The sequence below is a fragment of the Diadema antillarum genome, unplaced genomic scaffold (genome assembly GCF_040938485.1).
Source record: "Diadema antillarum isolate AM-2024a unplaced genomic scaffold, OU_Dant_1.0 seq00000322_RagTag, whole genome shotgun sequence".
NCBI classification, from domain to species: Eukaryota; Metazoa; Echinodermata; class Echinoidea; order Diadematoida; family Diadematidae; genus Diadema; species Diadema antillarum.
The window spans coordinates 823051-846226 of NW_027271341.1; the positions used below are offsets into that span (position 1 = coordinate 823051).

At 41.9% G+C, this 23176-nt stretch overlaps 1 protein-coding gene across 1 annotated transcript in view; it reads left to right on the forward strand.

Moving 5' to 3' along the window:
* The window catches only part of LOC139730614 (alpha-N-acetylgalactosaminide alpha-2,6-sialyltransferase 2-like), a 166521-nt gene that overhangs the window by 104308 nt on the left and 39037 nt on the right, over window positions 1-23176 (forward strand). Inside the window, exons 4-5 of the mRNA XM_071641471.1 lie at window positions 9994-10171; window positions 19590-19752. Coding sequence (XP_071497572.1) covers window positions 9994-10171; window positions 19590-19752 — 341 coding nt within the window. The remainder of the gene's footprint in view (window positions 1-9993; window positions 10172-19589; window positions 19753-23176) is intronic.

Genomic DNA, 23176 nt, shown 5'->3' on the forward strand with positions numbered 1-23176 from the left:
AAAATGGGCACCATGTCCCACCCAGGGGGCCCCCAGGGGGCCCAAATCCCCCAAAATTAAGGAATCTGTAAAAATCTTCTTCTCTAGAACCAGAAGTGATAGAGCTAAGTTAATACTATGTGTTAGTACATTGATGACTGTAGTTTCAAGTTTGTTCATGGCAGAATCAGGGGTGCCCCCCTTGGGACCCGGGGGAGGGGGGTGGGGAGGGGTTCTAATGGGGCCTAAATTGTACATTTTCATCTTCTTCTTAAGAACCCTATGACCCATTTTCACCAAACTTGGCAGGTAGCATCCCTAGGGGGTTAGGAACTCAATTTGTTAAAATGGGCACCATGTCCCACCCAGGGGGCCCCCAGGGGGCCCAAATCCCCCAAAATTAAGGAATCTGTAAAAATCTTCTTCTCTAGAACCAGAAGTGATAGAGCTAAGTTAATACTATGTGTTAGTACATTGATGACTGTAGTTTCAAGTTTGTTCATGGCAGAATCAGGGGTGCCCCCCTTGGGACCCGGGGGAGGGGGGTGGGGAGGGGTTCTAATGGGGCCTAAATTGTACATTTTCATCTTCTTCTTAAGAACCCTATGACCCATTTTCACCAAACTTGGCAGGTAGCATCCCTAGGGGGTTAGGAACTCAATTTGTTAAAATGGGCACCATGTCCCACCCAGGGGCCCCCAGGGGGCCCAAATCCCCCAAAATTAAGGAATCTGTAAAAATCTTCTTCTCTAGAACCAGAAGTGATAGAGCTAAGTTAATACTATGTGTTAGTACATTGATGACTGTAGTTTCAAGTTTGTTCATGGCAGAATCAGGGGTGCCCCCCTTGGGACCCGGGGGAGGGGGATGGGGAGGGGTTCTAATGGGGCCTAAATTGTATATTTTCATCTTCTTCTTAAGAACCCCATGACCTATTTTCACCAAACTTGGCAGGTAGCATCCCTACGGGGTTAGGAACTCAATTTGTTAAAATGGGCACCATGCCCCACCCGGGGGGTCCCCAGGGGGGCCCACTCCCCCAAAATGAAGGAATCTGTAAAAATCTTCTCTAGAATCAGAAGTTATAGAGCTAAGATAATACTATGGGTGAGTACATTAATGACTGTAGTTTCAAGTTTGTTCATAGGAGATCCAGGGGTGCCCCTCTTGAGGGCAGGGGTGGGGGGGGGGGGGGTTGGGAAGGTCCAAATGGGGGCCTGAATTGTACATTTGTGATGCGCTCCGTCGGAATGAGTCAAGAGTCGCAAATAATGAAATCGTAGTTATGCCTATATGTGAATTCTACAGACTCTAAGCTTTACACTGATATGTAATACAACTCATTTCGATATCCCTATAGATCATAAAAACGAATATAAACTACGTTTATGATGTCAGTCCATTTTCTAAATAACGGAGAAAATCGCTCTCAAAGTTCAGGCTACGTTCAAGCTCACAACCTGTTTCTTTCACGGGACGAAACAATACAGCAGTCCTGCTTAGCGACGGCGTTTACGCTCCATCGCACGCACTACCGTATAAGGCGATAGCTTGGGTATGTAAGATAATTAACCAATCGCAGGACAGGTCTGTCAATAACGATTCTGACCAATACGGCAGCCCGAATGTAAACTTCGGCGCGTTTGTGTCCGTGCCGCTGCCGCCGCATGAATGAGTCGGTACACGTTGTGTGTCGGCTGCGTTGTAGTTTGCCGCAAGTTTTTAACTCACAAACAATAGGAAACAGTAAAAAGAAAAAAAGGCACGCAATGCGTCTTACGAGAAGCGTCTTTTAGCGAGGGCGTTGATCGCTTCCATTCTCCTCCCATGTTGTTGTCAATGGAAACTAAAGAGGATGCATTTAGCAAGTACCAATACCTAAACCTGAGAACCTATTGTAGGCGGGCACGCAATGCGTCCTACGAGAGCGACGTGTAGCGAGGGCGTTCATCGCTTCCATTCTCCTCCGATGTTGTTGTCAATGGAAACTAAAGAGGATGCGTTTAGTATGCAAGTACCAATACCTAAATAGAACCTGAGAACCTATTGTAGGCGGGGGTTCAAAAGACAGCATCGGTAGAAAAAGTCAATGAAGTTAATTAAAGATAGTCGTCTTTTGAGATCGTGTTCTTTGCCTGTACTAAAAACCCTCAAATTACGCACATGGTCGTAATGTTGCAGAGCATCAAAGACTGCTTTCGCGTCTGTTCTGCCGCAGCTGTATACAGCCGTAACATTCTGAATTCCCGCCATATTAGGCACATTTCCTTTATAGGCGTTACGTGCACAGTAATTATCGCTTATCACGCTTGCCAATGCTGCACATATTATACGTATCAGAAGCAAAGGTTGATGTAGGCTTGACAGCTTCACGTTGGGTTTACAATGATTGTATCATAAATATACTTCTTATTCTCGGTCACTTTTGTGATACCATAGCATATAAAAAACCATTAACTTGTAGCTTAAGCTGAATGTTTTTTTTTAACATCACATTTGCAGTTACAATCTTTCTGCTGCATTTGGGAAGTGGAGTATAGATAATAATACTGACAAATATTCGGAATTAATACTTAGGCCTTCTTCATTTCGTTTTGTATTCACAAACCTTATTAGAAAAAATGATTGCTTGATTACTTCAGGTAAAGGAACCACCGGCAATGACCGGAAAGGAACCGCATTTAATTTTCTTGTTAACGAACCTAAGCTAATAGTGAACCATATTTCATTGTGTGATTAACGAACCTTCAGAATAATCAATTGTATTACCCCCCCCCCCCCCCAAGAAAAAAAAACAGTTCAATGTCATGCGTTGTCAATAGTGATAAAAGGCCCGTTTTTATTTCGTAGTGTGTCTCAGTACTCTTGTGCTTACTTTTAAGGGTGTGCCTCTCTCAATGATTGCGATTGATGTTCAACTATTTCTTTCACGCAAGCTTGAACAGGAAAAAGCTAAAAGTCAGGCAAGATGACGAGTTTTCTTCCATGAGATACAATCATTAAGACACACATCTATTCCCGAAAGTTGTGTGATTGCTTATGTGCTAAAGAATATTGTGTTCATTACATGAATCAGGCACTATACAAAACGGTTGAAATCTACTGAAAGTCGAACGTTTTTTTTTTTTTACATTTCATTTCCATTTCAAGCGGGGATAGACTAGAAATTAGTTTGTGTATACTGGCAGGAGACATTACAGTTTTCCAGTACATGTTCTGCATTTAAACAGTCGCCATATTTTCGTGGTCAGAATCAGATAATGGACACATGATATATTATAAAAATAAAAATACAAAACAACGAATACGCCATATGTACAAACATTATGAACTTCAATGAATTAAACTTACCTGTGACATTCTGCATAAAAAACAAGCACGCCGATTAAATAATATTTTGATAGAATTAATAGAACACACAGCGATCCTGCGTGGCAGATCAAATCAAGTTCAATTGGTGAGAAAGCTAAATGAAGTTAAAAAGTTGACTTCTTTTCATTTCTCTTTCAATTCATGAAAACAGAATTACATTGTATATCTATTGAAGAGGATTGTCTCTGTTGCGAACGATCGCCATATATAGCACTGTTAGTCTTCTGCGCTAATCCGAATACCTAAATACTTTAATTTTTGCTTGATAATGTAATAACCCTGCTATAACTTTATAAAGGACTCGCAAATTAAAAGTTTCAAACCGTATACTAAAACATTAGTACACGGTGTATTTCAAAAAAAACATTTTGAATGCGTTGTGTGTTAGCATGTTAATAGCATCAATCTGCCTTTTATTTTCCGTACGTAAAGCGCACAGAAACGTAACCAAACGTTACCAAATACAGTGAAATGCATTGTACGGCGTGGAACTATCATTAGAAGTATATCCCATTCCTTTTTTTTTTATTTGCTTGAAGCAGTCGTCAAACCATGTGTCATTTTCGTAGCAACATCACTTAGGAATTAGAATGTATGAAGATAATCGTTACTCATTTATTTTGCGCTACTATTATAGCATTTACATTTTCAACTTTTATTGACATGCAGTTAATACTGTATGGTTACGATTACGAATGTTGGTTATGAATTCAAAAGACTGGTTTATTAATCGAACTATACAGGTAACAGCTGTTTTGAAAGTAGTTCGATACAAGTTCAAAATGCACTCGAAGTCATCGTCATAGGGGGAACTGATAGCTCTAGAAAACTTGTTTAGGCTAGTAAAGATTGCCGTATGAAATCTTTGTAGAAAGTTTTGACTTAGGCCATCTTTTGAGTATTTTGAGAAATTTTATAAAGAATTATTTGTTTTGATTATGTCAAGAATTAGTTTGAACTATGAGAATAAAATGGCGCGGTTACCCAAATAATGTCGTAGGTCGATTAGACATGATGGGTAAAGTAAATTCATGACTTGACTAATTTTTACTGAATTGATGATCTCTTCTGTAAACCATCAGTTATGTCTTGTAGATGATACCTCTGTAATCGTAGTCAAAATTCTTTTGAGCGATGAGACGAAAATCAACAAACAAAATACCGTGTATCATCGTGTCGTCCGAGTTCTTTCATTCGAAATTCTGCAGAATACGAAATTCAATGGGCAATTAGCGCTGCTACTTCGCAAAGCTGTTAGCCAAATACTTTGCAGACTTGACCTCTCACATGTCAGCTACACGCAATACACGACAAACAGCTATCATTACAAACATTCTGATTAAAAAACAAAACAAAATGAAGAAGCACACTTTTGAGTAGCGACACAGCTTTCTGTCCCTTTCTCAAACAGGTCCTACTTCTAATAAATACACAGATGACAAGGGTGAGAATATCCTCCAAAGGGAACACGAGCTATTTGGGCATTAATAATGTTTGTCTTCCGATTTCTCTCCATGCCGTCACGGCCCAAACCATTATAAGAAATAGGGCAATAAGTTTTATTAACCAGGGAAATAATAGTACACATTACATACATTTGGCGAATTATCACACGCATTGTCGACTTTATAAAAACGAGAATAATTGACAACTCTATATCTCCAGAGATGAACTTAAAACAGCAAGTCACATACCAGGGAACGAAAGTTATGATTATTTGAATGAATTCATTAATGAGGCCAATTAATAACCGTTGAAAGAGTACACACACGCATAAAGAGGTTTCAAGTTCGATATGTGATAATTGTATTAGCTCATAGATAAAGTATCATAAATTTTGCATGATCGTTCGTTGAAATTAAGTTTTCAGCGCGATTTGTGCGTCACATAAATCACCACTTCATGAAATGGAGTGCATGTATCAAACGAAACTCGCTGGTCATGCAATCGATAGCCTTGATCAGCTCACTATTATTGTGTAATTCTAAAGCCCTCGCCGCTTGGCCGCCGATGCCGCCGCGCGCACCATGCTTTGTTTTGTCTTTAATGGGGTCAAGAGCAATGCCTCATTAGCATACACCCTGGCAACGGAGGCGGAGTCTCGATCGGGCAAGAACAATAGGTGCGAAACGCAACGCAAAGGCGAGCGTTCGAAAAAAATGTAACCGAAAAAATTTGTCTCAGAAAAACTGTGATTTGGGACACTTGTACTCATTTTTACAAGCTGAAATTTTCTGTACAAACAGATAAAACCTCAAGGACTCAAAATCCGTCGTAAAAAAATTTCGACCCGAGCAGTGCTTCCCCTTCATTTTCGGCTCATTACGGGAAAACTCCCCGTGCGACTTATGACTCATTTTGTCGGAGCGCCACACATTTTCATCTTCTTCCTGAAAACCTCATGATGGATTTTCGTCAAACTTGGCAAGTGGCATCCCTAGGGGGTCAGGATCTCAATTTATCAAAATGAGTACCATGCCCCACCCAGAGGGCCCCAGGGGGGGGGGGGGGCCAGGGGGGCCCAAACCCCCCAAAATTAAGGAATCTGTAAAAATCTTCTTCTCTAGAACCAGAAGTGATAGAGCTAAGTTAATACTATGTGTTAGTACATTGATGACTGTAGTTTCAAGTTTGTTCATGGCAGAATCAGGGGTGCCCCCCTTGGGACCCGGGGGAGGGGGGTGGGGAGGGGTTCTAATGGGGCCTAAATTGTACATTTTCATCTTCTTCTTAAGAACCCCATGACCCATTTTCACCAAACTTGGCAGGTAGCATCCCTAGGGGGTTAGGAACTCAATTTGTTAAAATGGGCACCATGTCCCACCCAGGGGCCCCCAGGGGGCCCAAATCCCCCAAAATTAAGGAATCTGTAAAAATCTTCTTCTCTAGAACCAGAAGTGATAGAGCTAAGTTAATACTATGTGTTAGTACATTGATGACTGTAGTTTCAAGTTTGTTCATGGCAGAATCAGGGGTGCCCCCCTTGGGACCCGGGGGAGGGGGGTGGGGAGGGGTTCTAATGGGGCCTAAATTGTACATTTTCATCTTCTTCTTAAGAACCCCATGACCTATTTTCACCAAACTTGGCAGGTAGCATCCCTAGGGGGTTAGGAACTCAATTTGTTAAAATGGGCACCATGCCCCACCCAGGGGGTCCCCAGGGGGGCCCACTCCCCCAAAATGAAGGAATCTGTAAAAATCTTCTCTAGAATCAGAAGTTATAGAGCTAAGATAATACTGTGGGTGAGTACATTAATGACTGTAGTTTCAAGTTTGTTCATAGGAGATCCAGGGGTGCCCCTCTTGAGGGCAGGGGTGGGGGGGGGGGGGGGTTGGGAAGGTCCAAATGGGGGCCTAAATTGTACATTTTCATCTTCTTCCTGAAAACCTCATGATGGATTTTCGTCAAACTTGGCAAGTGGCATCCCTAGGGGGTCAGGATCTCAATTTATCATGCCCCACCCAGAGGGCCCCAGGGGGCCCCCAAGTTCAGCCTGCGCGTATTTGAGGTTTGCATGCGCGCACTAAAGTGCGTGCTCTAGTTTCTGCTGGGGTGAGGCGCGCTGTGCAGCTGAGGGTTCATGACATAACAAAGGCTTCTATATTGGGAAATCGGGAGACTTTCAGCACACTACTAGTATTATAAACACTTTCAGCATGCCATAGTACGTATGGGTGGAAATCACTGATATATATATATATATATATGGAAGAACAAGATCAGTGAAGGAAATGAGCTGTATGCTTGGCGGAGGTCTGCGCTCTCAGAGTGCTTCTCTACTTTAGATTAATGACTGCGTGAAAGATGAACTTGCGATACTCAGGTGAGCGCTAGACCCGCGGGTCTCTTGTAATATTTCCACATTCTTGGATTGATAGCACCCAAACGATATGTACAGGCACAGAGTGATGTGTGAATTTTGTAGCTCATTCTTTTATCATATATTGTTTAGACAAGTACCATGAGCATGTTTCTACTGAGTGACAAAAATTTGAGACGATGCGAGGCGATGCGATGCGAGGCGATGCGAGGTGATAACGCGGTGATGCGTTGCAATGCACGGTAACACCTCGAATATTTCCACAGTAGAAACACATCGGATAGTGGCCAATGCGCGGTGATGCAAGGTGCTCGGTCGTCCACCTTTTGAGGTAGTCAATGCGCGGTGATGCAAGGGATGAATTTTAAGTAGAAACTCATTGGGTAATGACATTCGTGGTGTACCAGAAGTCTCGAATTATTGGGAGATTTCGCCTGCATTATTCAAATAGTCACACACCTGCTTTGGTTCACAGTGCCGAAGTATCTTGCAGGTTGTGGTATCCTATAGGATACATGCACTGTACAGTCTACCTTGCTTATACTGCTTACTGTTACTTCTCGTCTCACGGCTTGCATGCTGTCAGGGTGTAACATTTCTGAACAGATACACTATTGTGTTTCTTGTTCTTTGAATAAGTTAGTGTCGGAGAATATCGACTGGACATTGGATCTGCAGGGATTTTTTATTTTCAAGTGACGGCAGATGACAGAAGTAGTGAAGGGCATTTCATTTTTGGATGGGAAAACAAAGTGGAATGCCGCTATGTAGCCTACATGCTTCTTCTAATTTGAGACGTTGCATCTCCCGAAACATACGGCTACTTTCTTCTTGTCAAAGCAACAGATTAAACTTGACCCCTGACTCACTGACTGGCAGTGAGAGCAGTACAAAAGCAAAAATTCTCATACACATTTCATGTCCCGGTCTAGTTTGTGCCATCTTGATCGATGTTTACCTTCCCATACAGCGCGACCTGCAAACACATTATCTGTAAAATATGCGATTTCCTGTTCACAGCAAGTTCTTAGCATTTCCCCGCATCACCGCAGATCACTGGACACTTATCGCTCAGTAGAAACAGTTTGGGTGGTCGTAAAATATGAGGTGATGCAAGGGAAAAATTCATAGTGATGTGAGGTGTCCCCAGTAGAACATGCTCATTGACTTGAAAGTACACCTCCCGATTTGTTTTCATCTGCAGGCCTATTGTGTAAACTGTCCACTTCCTTCAAGCATTCTTGTGACTTCTATTCTATCGAGGGGAGGGATATGCACTGTATATATATGTGACCCGCTACAACAAAATGATCCTAAAGTCGGGCTAGGTCGATTATTTGAAAATTGCATGATGTGATTCCCTAATCTTTCTGCTTTAAATTGATTTATAACACATTCTATAAAAATAATCGGCTGCGGAGATATCGATGTTTAAAAGAGAGCATGTCGAGATGTCTGGAAAATCACTGTTTCGAGAAAAGCGCCTTAAAAGTCTTCCTTTCGACGCAATCGCGATCAAGGGACACGCAAGACAGTTTTCACCTCTGGACAATAGAAGGTAAGCCCTAGCAACCCCCGAAGAGTTCATTCAAGCACATCAGCGTCGGCGGTCTCCTCACCAACCAATCAGTGACCAGGATGTGAGAAGCGGCTGAGCATAGCGCACCCCGCCTGCACGCACTAGTTGACTGGGCAGTGTGCAAGCTTCACGCTTCGGTTAGCAGCAAGCAGCAAACTGACCAATGAGATCACTCTGGTTGTTGTTAGGGGCGGAACCTATCTGTGGCGCTCAATCCAAATTTTCGAACTAGTTTCTGCTTCGTTGAAACGCCAAAAAACATGACTCAGAAAAACGCTATGTTTTGGTCTTTCCTTTCACCATTTTGCTTCAAAATTTCGACAGATGATAGAGGACATGTTAGACTCCAATAATATATCAACATCAGAAAATCGTAAGTTTTGGCCGATTTTAATGCTCTGACTTCAAACTCGATTTTCACGGCTTCGACCGTGCGCGACTTTAGGACCTTTTTGTTGTAGCGGGTCACATATATGCACATACACTGCACTCTACTATACTTGGATTGCAAAAGACTTTGTTACGTAATCTTGTACCATCTCACATTCCCATTCCAATTTGTCACTTTCTGGCCACTCTGTCCTATCGTTCCAATGGTCTTTCGACATGCCTATCTCCAGCTGCAATCATGTTTCATTACACCTACATCATCTACATCTGCCCCCAGAACCATCACTTCCTCTACCACCCAACCTCTTCATCCGACAGCTGTAAATACTGAGTGGTCAAGCCTGTTATATAATGACCAGCCTGTGTGTCTTGAGTAAAACACTTGCCAATTGATCAGATCTCGCCCAAGCAAGTCATGATCATGTGTCTGATTAATACAATTGTACCTGCAATCTGTAGTTACAGTGATCTAAATGTGGTACCCAACAAATAAGACATAAAATTGACGAACTGGTAATGAGGCCAAGTGGCAGTTAGACTAAGTGGTCATTAGACAGTTATGCATGTATATTTAGGTAAAGGTTTCATCTAATTTGTATTTTTTTCATTTTTGTGTGTGTGTGTGTGTGTGTGTGTGTATGTATGTTCATGTGTAATGTTTTCTTGAAAAATATGAAAATTAATTGAAATTGAAGAAAAAAATGAAGATAAGTGATCCATTTGTATGTAACACTGTCAATCCACTTCAATAAAATGTAATGTATCAGGCACTAAGTGTAACATATTGAGTCAGTTGTAAGATCCATATTCATGGCTAATCATTGAAGTATCATACATGTTTCTATCTTGTAGGCATGTCCATCATCATTGCAAAAAAAGCTGCAGAGTCATGCATTGTCTGCAGGCCGCTACCATCCAGCCGTGCAAATGGTCATGACAAGCAGTGTCATCACAGAAGAGGACTACCATCGTATGTCACCATACTTTATGCCGTTTGGGTTCAAGTATCGTGATGAGGTTTCATATGAAGGTAATTTATGTGCCTCGACCCTGTAGGCCTTGAAAAGCATCGTTTTCAGCAGGCTGTTTTGCATGATGTTTGACAGGGAAACTTACATCTTAGGCAAATGTAAATGAAAGCATGATATACCTGCTGTCTCTGTACATTACAAAATGATATGCAATGGAAAATCATTCAAAGCAGTGATATTCCCCTTTATAGCTTTCATCATTGTTAAATCAGGATTTGTTTTTTCCAGCACCAACTAACAAGTTTATGTAAGTGATTAACTCGATTATGAATTTGATGTTCATTAACAAAAAAAATCATTAGGTTAGATTGGTTAGGATGTAGTTCAGAAAAAAAAAAAGGACTGTCATTTTGAGTTCATGGCACGATCCATCCACATTGGACTGTTCTACACTGCTAGTTATTGCTGCTGGTTTATTCTCGTGATGACACTTACCCCATTTACACAAATTTGGGCTGAGGAGTGCTCTTGGTGCCCTTCGACTGATACGGTACTCCTCCGAGTCTGTTCATACAGAGAATAACTGCTAGCTGAGACCACACAAGAAGTGGCTGAGACAGGGAGGTGCTAGAGAAGGAGATGCAACTCCTGCTCTCCTTTGAAGTCATGCGCGGCACCGCCGAGAAGTTATGCACTTAACTACAGGTGGAAACCAGGTGCTTTGACAAAAGAGAGCATCAATAATCAGGACTAGTGCTCTAACATCTAGAAATACTTGCCCCTACTGCATGCAATTCGCTCTCTCTTTTAATGTGATGGCAACAATGGATTTGTGTACCTTGAATTGGAGCAGCGAATCAAAATGCAGTGTAAAACTGACAATTTTAACAGCAGATAGTTCAAAAGCACGCTGGAACACGCTTCAGCGGAGTACTTCAGTTGGAAGATCAAAATATCCTAGATTAAAAGATAGAAAAACTAACATGTGGAAATGTGCGCATTATAGAAAAATATTACGTTTTTAAGAGGGCCTAAGTTTCATTTCATTTCGATTTGTGCATTACGAAGAAACTAGAAACACGTGTTTATAATATTGAATTCTTTCGTAAACTATTCTAAATCAATTTGAGTATTTCATTAAAAATTTTATGGTGAACTAAAGCTTGTAATTCCACGAAAGGTGAAATGCTTTCTTCGTTTCCGAACTTCATCTTGCAACTAGAGCGGTGGCGAGCATGACTTCAAAGCGTAGTGGAATGCTAGACATCCAATTGTAACGCCTTGAACCCAAACATGTGTTTGCATCAATTACGAAGAGTTGCCACTCCATCTCTGTAACACCCCCCTGGCTGAGATAAGCATATCTTTTGTGGTTTTCAAGTACAAGTAAACTTCTTACATACAAAATAGGTCTGTCTTCGTCAGACCGAAGTTCGGGTTAGCACACTATTTTGCGGCTTGCGAATATAGCCCAAAATCACGAATGTGTGTGTTCACCAGCCCAATGTTGACGCATGCATGCTGTGCATTTTTTCTCGGCTCAGCGCTTGGTTTAAAAGTAGTTTACCTGCGCAAAATTCCCATCACAGCTAGCTACAGTTCCGTAATGACTATGTTCACCGGCAGCTGCACTGCTACCACTACCAGTTTGTGTTTTTTGTACCTAGCTTGTGCGCTCACTGGGCTGGGCACTCCACCCACCCTTTGCCCTGACATCTCACCATACAGTGCTCGTGGCTGGGTTATCTCGATATTCTAACATTCATATCTTTATGCAAATTGCATGAAACATGGGCAGCTTGGGGTACATCTTTGAATAATAAAGAGACAGAGGCTTCGCACGAAACTTTACATCGGCAACAGTTTTTTACGTACCTAATGAGGAGGAAAAGACAAGTCATGCTCCTGCTATTCACAATATCGGCTACTATCCTGCACCAGACAGTGCTTCCGCAGACTGTTTGGTCACTGCCCAGTCGCAGCGGACAACTATAATTAACTCCCCCGAAACCCACGAAACGTTTTGAATTTTCAACCGTCATCATGGCAGTGCGAATCTGGCGTTCTCATTTTCACCAAAATTTCACCTTCTCATATCTCCACTATACATTGACCAAAATCGCTCAAACTTTCAGTATCAATGCAAAGTGATGATTTCTATCCACATACGAAAAATCACGAGAAACGATGAAGTGTTTTTTAAGTTATTCAACATTTCATGTTTCCCTGTCTCGGAAAACTACCCTCCGATTATGTCCAGACACATCTGGTCGCACCACTTGATATTCATCAAAACTCAACATACATATTCATGAGACATGTGCGGACGTTAGCAGAGTGCTGTTTGCTTTGCCGAAGACCTATTTTTGAAGTTGCAAGTGAAAATAAATGAGGTGTCTTGTCAGAAATCTCAAATTGTGCGGGAGCAGCAAAGGAGAATAATGACGTCATATTCCAAGAAAAACTGATTTGCGCTTGCGCAATGAATGGACTTTCCCATGCTGCTTCGATCCAGTAAGCTGACTGCCCCTGGTCGATGCGTACTGTTTACTGTGCGATGTGAGGTGGCTGCTGCGGATGCCTAGCACGCTGTACATGCGTGAGAGTGGGCTGCGGGGTGTCGATAAGTAGCAGTGTACTGCAGGGGACTTCGCCACCTCATAAGCAAGCACTTACTGTATCACAACTGGCCTATTAAAAAGAAAGAAGCAAAAATGTGAATATCTACCAGCTATGATACCGCTTGTAAATTCATGACATTGGATCATTCGGACTTTACGCAGATTTTACTGCACTAGTAAGTAACAATACAACTACGAATTCCCGGTACGAGTTATGATCAGAGTACAGGTGATTTGAGCGCCACAAAGATGTGGGTACGTGGGACGGTACCCTGTCTTCCCATGTGGGAATGAGTATGAAATTTTGTGCTCGGAACGAAGGTCAGAAAGTGCACCTCTTTCGATTATTTCCAGACATATCTGGATGCATGTCTTCTCGAATGTGATATTTCAGAGTTCCGTAAAGAATTACATACTTAGTAACATACTTGAAAGTTTTTTATTGTTCATGAAGTCAAAATGTGAAATTTTAGGAACGATTTCTGACAATAATTTTCCATTTTGAGAGTGAAGTTCTGCTCCATTTTGGAATATTTTATCGTTGTTATTTAAACAAAGTGACATAATGGCAGGTTAAAATGAGGTTTTTACTCTTCATAACCGTTTTGATTATCAAGAAATATGAATTTATAGTAGAGTTACAGCAGTTTTGCTGCGACACTTTCCTTGCAGTTTTCGTGCGAAAACGTGTTCATTCAAGAGGAAAGCGAGGTCACGTCAAAATGAAAACAGTGAGTTAATTGCACCTGTCCGCTGCGACTGTGCCAAAATCACTCGACTGGTGGGAAACCGTTGTACTGGCAACATGGGATGATCACCAGTACTTAGCAAATTTCCGGTAACGCAAAGTTATTTCTTTTATAATGCCTATATATTCATTTCATACTTGAGTCTTCCCTCCAAAGTGAAATTTACAAAGACGCTTGCTCCTCGGTCCAGTGAGACATTGCAGTTGTCACAAAGTAACAAAAAGTCAGAAAAGACCAGTCGGCTGATGATTAACAAAAAATAGTATTAGTGTGTGACCTATGTACAGCCAGAGATCATAGAATTTGCAAGAAGCGAACGCTAAGCTTCAAGAAACAATGGATGGTATGGACATCAACAACACCACACATCTACTAATACGCCCATAAATGCATGCAATGTTTGCTGTGTACCACCTATCAACGTTTATTTACTGGTGCACTAGGAAATCCCAGGCCCATGCTCAGCTGATCGGCTTACTGGAAGTGCACGCTGTATTGTGGGATCGAGAAAAAAACTGAGCTGATATGGATGCTACCATAATGGCCCACTAATTCGTGGCACTATTTCACGATCCAGACCAAGATTTCTTGGGGAAATTTTCCCCACCAAATACTGTTAACGTGGATATTTTCGTGCAACTAATTTTTTGTGCTTGGCAGGGTTAGAAGAGTTTTGCATGTTTTTCGTTGGCGGAATCAAGACATCAACTACTGGAACATATGGCTAGCAAAAATTTTTGTGTGCTTTTATTTTTGCGCAAATTTGTGGTTGAGCGTAATGCGCAAAAATTTCAACACCGTGAAAATTACCACCTTTACAGTAGCACTGCTATTTGCGTCTTCACTGCACAAATAGCGGGCTAATTTGACTTCAGGAAATTTTCCCAACCGCAAAATAGGGCGCTATTTTGAAAACTCAGTCTGATGAAGACACACGTAATGTGTGCACAGTTCATACCGTTTCCACTTCCTGTGCACTCTAAACATTGATGACCATTTAAACACAATTGAGAATGCCTCAGGAGTGCTCCTGGGCCTAGCCTCAAGAGGACATAACTTAGAGTTCTCCAGGGCCGGATTGTTTGTTCATATACCCCATTTCATAAGCATACCAAAGTTGCTATCATGGCAAGTCTATATATAGCAAGTATATATGCTAGGATGTCTACTTGCTATCATAGCAAAACTGTATTTCATAAAACTCTGAAACTAGGATGTCAACTTGATATCGTAGGAATAGTAATACCGGTATGATGTCAGCTTGAACAATTATGGACGAGCCTGATTCTCTGTGAAATCCCGTTTGCACCACTGACCTCTGTTGATTCCTATAGAGATCAGTGGCACATGGCATGTGTGCACTTAATGCAGGGATAGTGTGTCTGTTTTTGTGTGTTGTCTGCTTTCACTGTGCATGTTACTCGTAGCACAAGAATGTGTAACATAACATTGCAGTGGCCGTTTGCTTTGTTCTTGTTTTTGGTTGTTGTTGACCAGTGGTTTCCACGCACTGTACTATGTTTGATCTCGCCAGGATTGACCAAATACAGTGCACCTCTAATTGCATGCACATGGCATGTAGTATGCCGCGACCTCACACATTCAACATTTTCCCAGCACAGATAAATGCAATAGTGGGCCTTGGGCAAGCAAGCAATATACGATGTGTGTCTGAAAAGTTCCAGGACTGGTATCTTATAAGATTTATTTCATACCCAAACTTCAAATTAAGAGGTTTTACTTTCAAAGTAATATAACCTGGGGTCATGTTCCACATCCTCTAGTCCTTACTTAAACCTCTTGCACCACTCAAAAACATGTGTGCATGACATCATCTCATCTCTGTACACTTGCAGCAATGTCAGCGCTTCTGACGGAGTTTTCCCCAACCGCACCAGAAACTTCAAGTTTGTTCGTTGCTCTGTGCTCATTGTTGAACGACCTGAAACAGATGATGTGTATGTAAAATTATGTAGGAAAAAAAAAAACTGATGGCTGCAGAGAGCTAAGATCACAGTTACATAGATTACTTTGAAGGTGAATCCTCTTAGTTTGAAGTTTGGGTCTGAATTAAATATTTTATGATAACAGTCCTGGAACTTTTCTGACACACCTCATATATTGACAGGTTTGTCTCGTACATTATGTGTTACTTATTGACTAAACCTAGGTGGAGAACTGATTGTGCCTAATACTATAGATACAAGAGCTAACAACATTTCAATCGAACGGGTTGTGTACCAACGTGAGCATCAATTTATGGGACTGATCAATCGACGTGTTAATGGGATAATCTCAATAATGATTTAACAGGGGTTTTGTTGGTGCAAGGCAAGTATATCGGCATATCTCAAACAATCTAGACTTTTAAAAATGTCAGCACATCAACAGTTAATACAGCGGTGTCCCATGTATTATGTGATTGAGATTAACTTTTAAAACATGTCAAACAGAGTTGCTGAGTTGCATTCGATTTCCTGAGAATACATTGTCAGTGGCACATTGACAAGGCAACTGCAGTTAGAATCTACATGTAAAGGCTCTTTTACATCCGGTCGTACGTGCTCCTATGAGTGGTTTGCGTGCCAAATATGGGCCAAGTAGGGAGATGCACGCAAGTGGAAAGTACTTTTTTTGGTGGTCACAAACACTACGCATAGCACGCAGCCTGAAAACTGGCCTGCCAGTTTTTCACTACGACCTGGCTGCGACAATTAGCATGCGTGGGGCACGCTCGGAGTACGCAAGACAAAAGTACTTAGTAAGTTCGATAGGTGTGCGTGTAACACAGGCAAAACATGCAACAATTTCGGGGGGTATTTTCCCACGAAGGCGTACTTACCACGCAAGACGCTCTTACTTTCCACTTGCTTTCAATATACGTGTTAACAAAAGGGGAGTGAGCGCACTTCCTTCGTGCGTATTACCTACTTCCAACATGCGTGGTGAGTACTACTACCATACTTGTGAAGTACGTCACACTCAGACAACGAACGAGATCACCACGATAAAAAGTGCGTCAGAAGTACTATGTTGAGACATGCTCAGGTGCATCGTGCTCCTATATAAAAGCTGATACGGACAGCGTGCTTTCAGTTCCGCATCGACATTTTCTGCAGTGAGTCCACATGAATGATGAAGAGACTCAGTGCACCCTTTTATATTATTGTGATTATCCGTGCGTTCTTCCAATTTGACCCACGATTGTCTTACTTAACACTTTCGTGCTCCTTACGTTTCTCTTATGTTTCTCTTACTTTGTACGATTTCTGAAAATGTACGCTTCACTTGCAATTCATGTACAATTATCCCACTCATTGTGTGCGACAGAAGTAGAGATCTTACGTGCTCCTTACTTCTTCCTACTTCCAAAAAGGCGTACAGACCACTTGCGGGCCTCACTTTTAGAGCAAAACACACCCACTCATTAAGTACTTGCTACATACTTCCCCTCCGATTTAATTTTCACCCTGCGACAACTCCATGCCTGACAGGAACTCCGAGTCCGCATGATCTCTAAACACGCACGACGGGATGTAAGAGAGGCTTAATTAGCAGCAAACAGCGTGGAACAGTGGCACTCTCACTCAAACTAGAATTACTGAATAGGCTATACCGGTACTAAAAAGTGAATAAATTTATGTTTATGTATGTGGTGTAGGGTAAGCAAAACTTGCCTCATTTCTCAGACTTGCTTTAGAAAGGCTCTTATGCTATGTAGAGCTGCACTGTTGTCACTGTAGTTCTAGGCCGACATACATGTGCTATACTGGCGGACAGGGATGAACAGAATTTCACTTTATGCCATTTTAGTCAAGCTGGCATCCCAGTCAATATATGAAGTGCACCACTCTTGCAGGACTAAAACAATATCTTCAAATGTGTGTAGACCCACTTATCATCGTAATTTATGTCAATAGGTGTGGGGTCTATTGTCTAGGGGATTTAATCCATCCCTAAAAATTCTCTTCCTGAAGCCCCTACATTGTATCAGAAGCATAAGGTAGGCCATCATGGTTGTGTTGTCATATCACAGGAGACCATCGTCAAATGACAAGTTGTCACTGTAGCTTGTCCTGTGACAAATTTTGACCCTAATACTGACCAGTGTCAAAATTTTTATTGCTCCAGTGACATTTTGACATCAATCATGCAACATCAACTTTATATGGAACACCCTGCAGCGTCAAGTTTACAATTTGATGCTGCAGGGTGGAAGTTGGATGCTGAATAGGGGACTTGAGACTGATGCTCCGCCTTTGTGAAACAGGGCCCCAGAGTACTCTATGGCTGCATTCATGCGAAACTAGAATTGCGTTTCTAAACGCGTTTAGTCGCTAAACGTGTTTAGTTGCGTTGTGTTCATGCGATTTTTCCACTTAAACGCGTTTCAAAACGCCGATCTGAAACGCGGAAAAAAGGGCGTTTTGAATCATGATTCTGCCAGAATCACGATCGCAGAAACCGCATGAACGCAACCGTGATTTCAATCATGATTCTATGACGTCATTGTGTGCTGGGCACATGCGTGTCTCGTAGGGTATCCCACAGCTTCTTGCTCTGTTCGCACGCTTATGAGTCGTGTGTTTCGGTACCATACTTGCACTTGTTTGTTTACATCAACGCCATACACCGATTCTATGCTAGTATCTAACGTTAGCTGTTTAATATAATAATACATGTAATTACTCTCCGATTGAGTTGATAAAAATAATGGCTGCAGCGCTGTGTCTACCAAGGGAAACAATTGGAGAGACAAAGAATTAGGAATATTCCTCGATCTGTGGGTAGAGCCTGAATGCCACACCTTACTGGAAAGTATTCACCGAAAAACGAAAAGGCCTATAATAAACTGACTGATCAGTTGGCATAAGGAGGTCTGGCTCGAGTTGCAGAGACAAGGTCAAACTGCGCAGTGCGCTGCGCAATGGCAAAGGATGAGCAGAGCCAGAATCAGCGTTGCGAAAGCCCGCATGAACGCTCTTCCGCCGAGACCGTGATTTGAAACGCCCTTTTTAATCATGATTCATGTTTGTGATTCTGGCTACGAAATTCGCATGAACGCGGCCTAAATGCCCTGCATATATGGAATATATGACATGTTAACTTGTGAACAAGAAACATATGAAATCAAAAGTAATGCATCATTCAAAGAAAATACCATAATTCAGGGATTGGACTGAGATGAACTATAGAACTGTATCTTAGACCTGCAGTTGCTAAGCAGTATTACAGAGAAGCATAAAAGGGATAGTCAGAACTATTATGCAGTGTTAATCTTGGAAATTTAGGGAGGTCATCAGAACTAAAAGGCAATTTGTGTAAATGAATAAATCATCCACTGAGACAATTTTCATGTACTGCTGCATTTACACCATTCATTCATTCATAAATGAATGAATGAATGAATGAATGAATGAATGAATGAATGAATGAATGAATGAATGAATAGATGAATGTTCCCAGCGGCGACAGTCACATTTCAGGCTACCACAGACGAAGTGGGATGGACTTGAGACAATGAGGTGGGATGGGATGGGCAAATGTGACAGGCTGTGATTGCCTTGGATGCTGTGTCAGATTTTAAACTGTCAAAAAATATGCCACGGCAGTCCCGCTGCTAATGAGAAGCCTTGTGGGCCATAATAAAATGGGGTGAACGCAGCAAAGTGTGAAAGCATGTAACATGCTGTAACAAAACTTTGAGGCAGTCTGTAGTGGGAGCCAACAGAAAATGTACAAGATTGCAGTCTAGCCTGACAAAATGCCATGAGAATGGCGTCTGATAGCAACATATTCTCCGGAGTGAGGACTGAAACGAATGAACAAGACTAGAATACGGGAGGGGGAAAAAACAGGAAAATATTCCATCTGCTCACAGCATTTTGGACAAACGGGCTGCCCTGGCCATTGTGAACATGGTGTAGCATAACTTGAAATATGCACTATTTGTTCCATTTACGTTTATGAGTAGATTAAGAATGTGCACAACTGAAATACATGCATGACAATGCATCGATATTGTGTTTGTTGGAGTAATTCTCAAAATGACAGTGTTCATCTTCGTATGGGTAATTTGAAGTTCTTTTCTTTCTATGTTCCTACAGAGCTTTTGAAGACTTTACAGCTGCTGTCTGAAGAACAGTCCATATTTGACTTTGGAGAGATGGGCAGGCCTTCCTGTGTCAAATGCGCTGTGGTTGGAAATGGTGGTATGCTTAATGGATCTCGCAAAGGCGAGGAGATTGATTCACATCATATGGTATTCAGGTGAATGCATTGTATGTCCATAGTGATTTGTATGCCTGCAGGTATTGGTTGATAAACAAATATACCACGCACAGAGAGCCTCCAAGTAAAATTATTTATTCCGAGGTGACAGAAATAACACTATTTTCTGAGGGGCACAGTCCCAAGGAAAAGAGTCTTGTCACTGAAGAATCCATAATGTCACGAGACGCTTGAAATAGTGCATGTTAAATTTGTTTTATATCCTCAAACAAATCTTTTCAAGAATTGCAAAATGTTATTACTTGAAATAAATGTCACTGTTAGTAGGTTTGGTTGTTTATTTACATACCGTTTGTACACTGTATTGCAGCATAGACATGCTTGCATCTTGTGGTGTTGAGGACCATGCACTTGAATGGTTTCATTTGTATTTGTCTTGCTATTCTCAGATTGTATGCATTTATTCATGGTTGTATGTCAAATCCGATCCCTTTTTCCTGCAGTGTTCCTCAAGGCCCTGTGCATAGGCCCACCTCATTCTAAGTTTGTCCTTTCAACATTGGTAAAGAGGATTATGTAGCTTCATTCTGTCTATTATCATGTGTATGCAGATGACACTCCAATATATGTGTCCTTTATACCAAACAAAAACAATGCAGTTAATGCCTTCAAACTTGGCAGTTCCACTCAAGGGTACATGACACTGCTGGTTGGTTGTGTTCGCATTCCCTTTAGAAAGACGAGGCGTCCACTAGGGTGCGGACAAGACGTGGATAAGACCCAGAAAGCAAATTTGGTATTCCGCACTCGTTCGACAACCTCTCCGCACATTCCTGAAAGTGTTCGTTCACTGTCCTAAACATGTCCTGGCGTTTCTGCATCTTCGAGAGAGAGAAAAATTTTCGCATCCAAATTTTGATCAAGACCAAAATTTGAACGCGGATATGAACTTCCTGACACCTTCGGCAACTTGTCCTGAGGACATCCTCAGGACATCCCGCCTGTCCGTAACCCTTCCGCTCCTTCTGCGAATGCTCCTGAAAGAATCTTGCGATGTGGGGAGACTTCGCAAATGAAAGCGGAAGACACCAGGAATGTTTTAGGACAGCGTGGAGCAGACGCGGCTCTTTATATGCAAGTGTCTGGAGCCGATACGGACATTTTGTGATCAAGACATGAAAGAGTCAACACGTTCCATGAGCAAAAAGATTTTGAAAGTTGAGAAAAAAAATAGATCAATGCAGAATCATGATAATGAAATGCAAAAAGACCAATAAGGGAGGTGAGGTCCCCATGAAAGCCCCACAGCCATGACAGCCAAACCTCTCTTCCACTGATTGGGAAAAAAGTAAATATCAGCATTTTCCAGTCCCAAATGAAGGAAGCAAAGCAGAAGGTACTAGATATTTTGCATTTTTTTCTACATTACAATAGCATGCTTTAGAGGGCAAAGAAGATGTGAGTGAGTGCTGTGCGAGTGCAATAGGTGAGTTGAATGTTTCTTTAAACTAGCTTTGAAAGAAAACAGAGATGTTTGTGTTTTTAGGGAGTCAGGTAAGGCATTCCATGTATCAGGTCCGTGATGCCTCACTGACCTGTGAGCTATAAGTGCTATCTCAGCATGTCTCACAGCTGGTATTTGAAGCAATAGGGCACAGCGAATTTTGTCTGGTGTGACCTCCATGACAGCTAGCAGTCAAATGAGAAAAATCGAAAGTCGACTCCCAATTTACAACCTTTTCCTATCTCCTCATACTGTCCGCATATCTAACTCTTGTTGTCCGCAAGTCATCCTGATTGTCCTCGTTCATTATTTAATCATTCTTGGTGTAATCCTAAATGTTTCTGCGCTGCCCGGCTATGATTAGCATATTTTGGGGTATTTCACGCTCTTCCGGAGTGATTCCTAATACACTCCTAGGAATGTCTCAAGACAAGCCGATTCTCACACTTTTTCCATATCCAACACGGACAGGATGCCGAAATGACAGAGTTTGCTTCCGCAACCCTTCCAAGCTTGTCTGCGCCCTAGTGGACGTCCGCCCTAATTGAATAATGAAAAATCAGAGTTTCTATGATCTGGGCAAAATAGATGTTAACTCAGTCCTGATTTCTGCTGCTCTCATTGTAGTCTCAGAGTCTTCTGAAATTGGTATTAAACTTTTTATCTCAATACAAGGTATTTACCTCCAGAATTTTCTGCTGTTAATGCTACAGCCTTCATCGGCAGATGATCCGTCTTTGCCTTGATCGCGTGACGGTCAATAAGCAGGTCATAGACTTTCAGAAGTTTGTAGCGCCCCTCGTCTTTGTTGAGAGAAGTTTGGTAGGTCCTGATGTAGATTGCTTCCGTAACTCCCCTTTCAAAGTATCAACGTTCCTGGTCTAGAACCTTCACCTTCTCCAGGTCCACGTGATGGCCTGGCGGTTCGATGTGGATGTGTTGTGATACTTCAGAGGAGGTGGAGCTGGGGGGGGGGGGGGGGGTCTGTGTTCAAGTAATTTGGTTGTAAGTGATCATTCTGTTTTGCCAATGTATGACTCCTGACAGATGTACCGTGGAAGGTCTTCCCTTGGTAAGAAATCCTATACATGGGACCAGTGATGTCCTTCTCCTCAGTTTTCCTACGGCGCTACTAAGCACTGGCGCAATGTCCTAGTGGGCGTGAAGTTCAACCTTATGCCAAACTTGTTGAAGTTCCTACGTAATGCATCAGAAACTGCTGTAACGTAAGGGGCTACGATCTGTCTTCTTGATGGAGTAGTAGAGTTTGTTATGGTACTGGACTCTTTCTTCTTGGGCTGGCTGATCTTATCGAAGGTCCATTGAGAATAGCCGCAGTTTGAGAGATCTTTTTTGATGTGAAGTTTTTCTTCCTCTATTACTTGAGGGTCACAAATGACTGTTTCAGCCCTGTGAAACAGTGTATGGATTACTCCCAATTTGTGTTCCAGGGGATGATTAGACTTGAAGTTGAGATATTGATCTGTGTGGGTTGGTTTGCGGTAGATCCTGATGTTTGAAGATCCATCTCGCTGGATCACTGTCAATGTGTCGAGAAAAGCCAAAGAATGGTCAGTTCTCCCTCTGTTGTGAACTTGATGTCTGGGTCTGACGAGTTCAGATGATCTGTAAACTCTTTTGTGTATTCCTTCTTGAGTTTGGTATGCATCATCGACGTATAGATACCACCATTACGAGGGGTGTTATGCACATTGGATAGCTAGTTGTTCCAACTGTTCCGTGTAGAGATTGCACATAATAGGAGAGACTCGTGATCCCATTGCCACTCCATGGATTTGCTGGTGGTAGGTTCCATTGTAAACAAAGTATGTGTACCTCAAACAGACTTCAAGATGCTTGCTTACTTGTGATGCTGAAAGACAGGTTCTATCTTTCAACGTTGTGTCCTTATCAAGTCGAGACAGGATAACATCGAGTGCTTTGTCTATCGGTACTGAA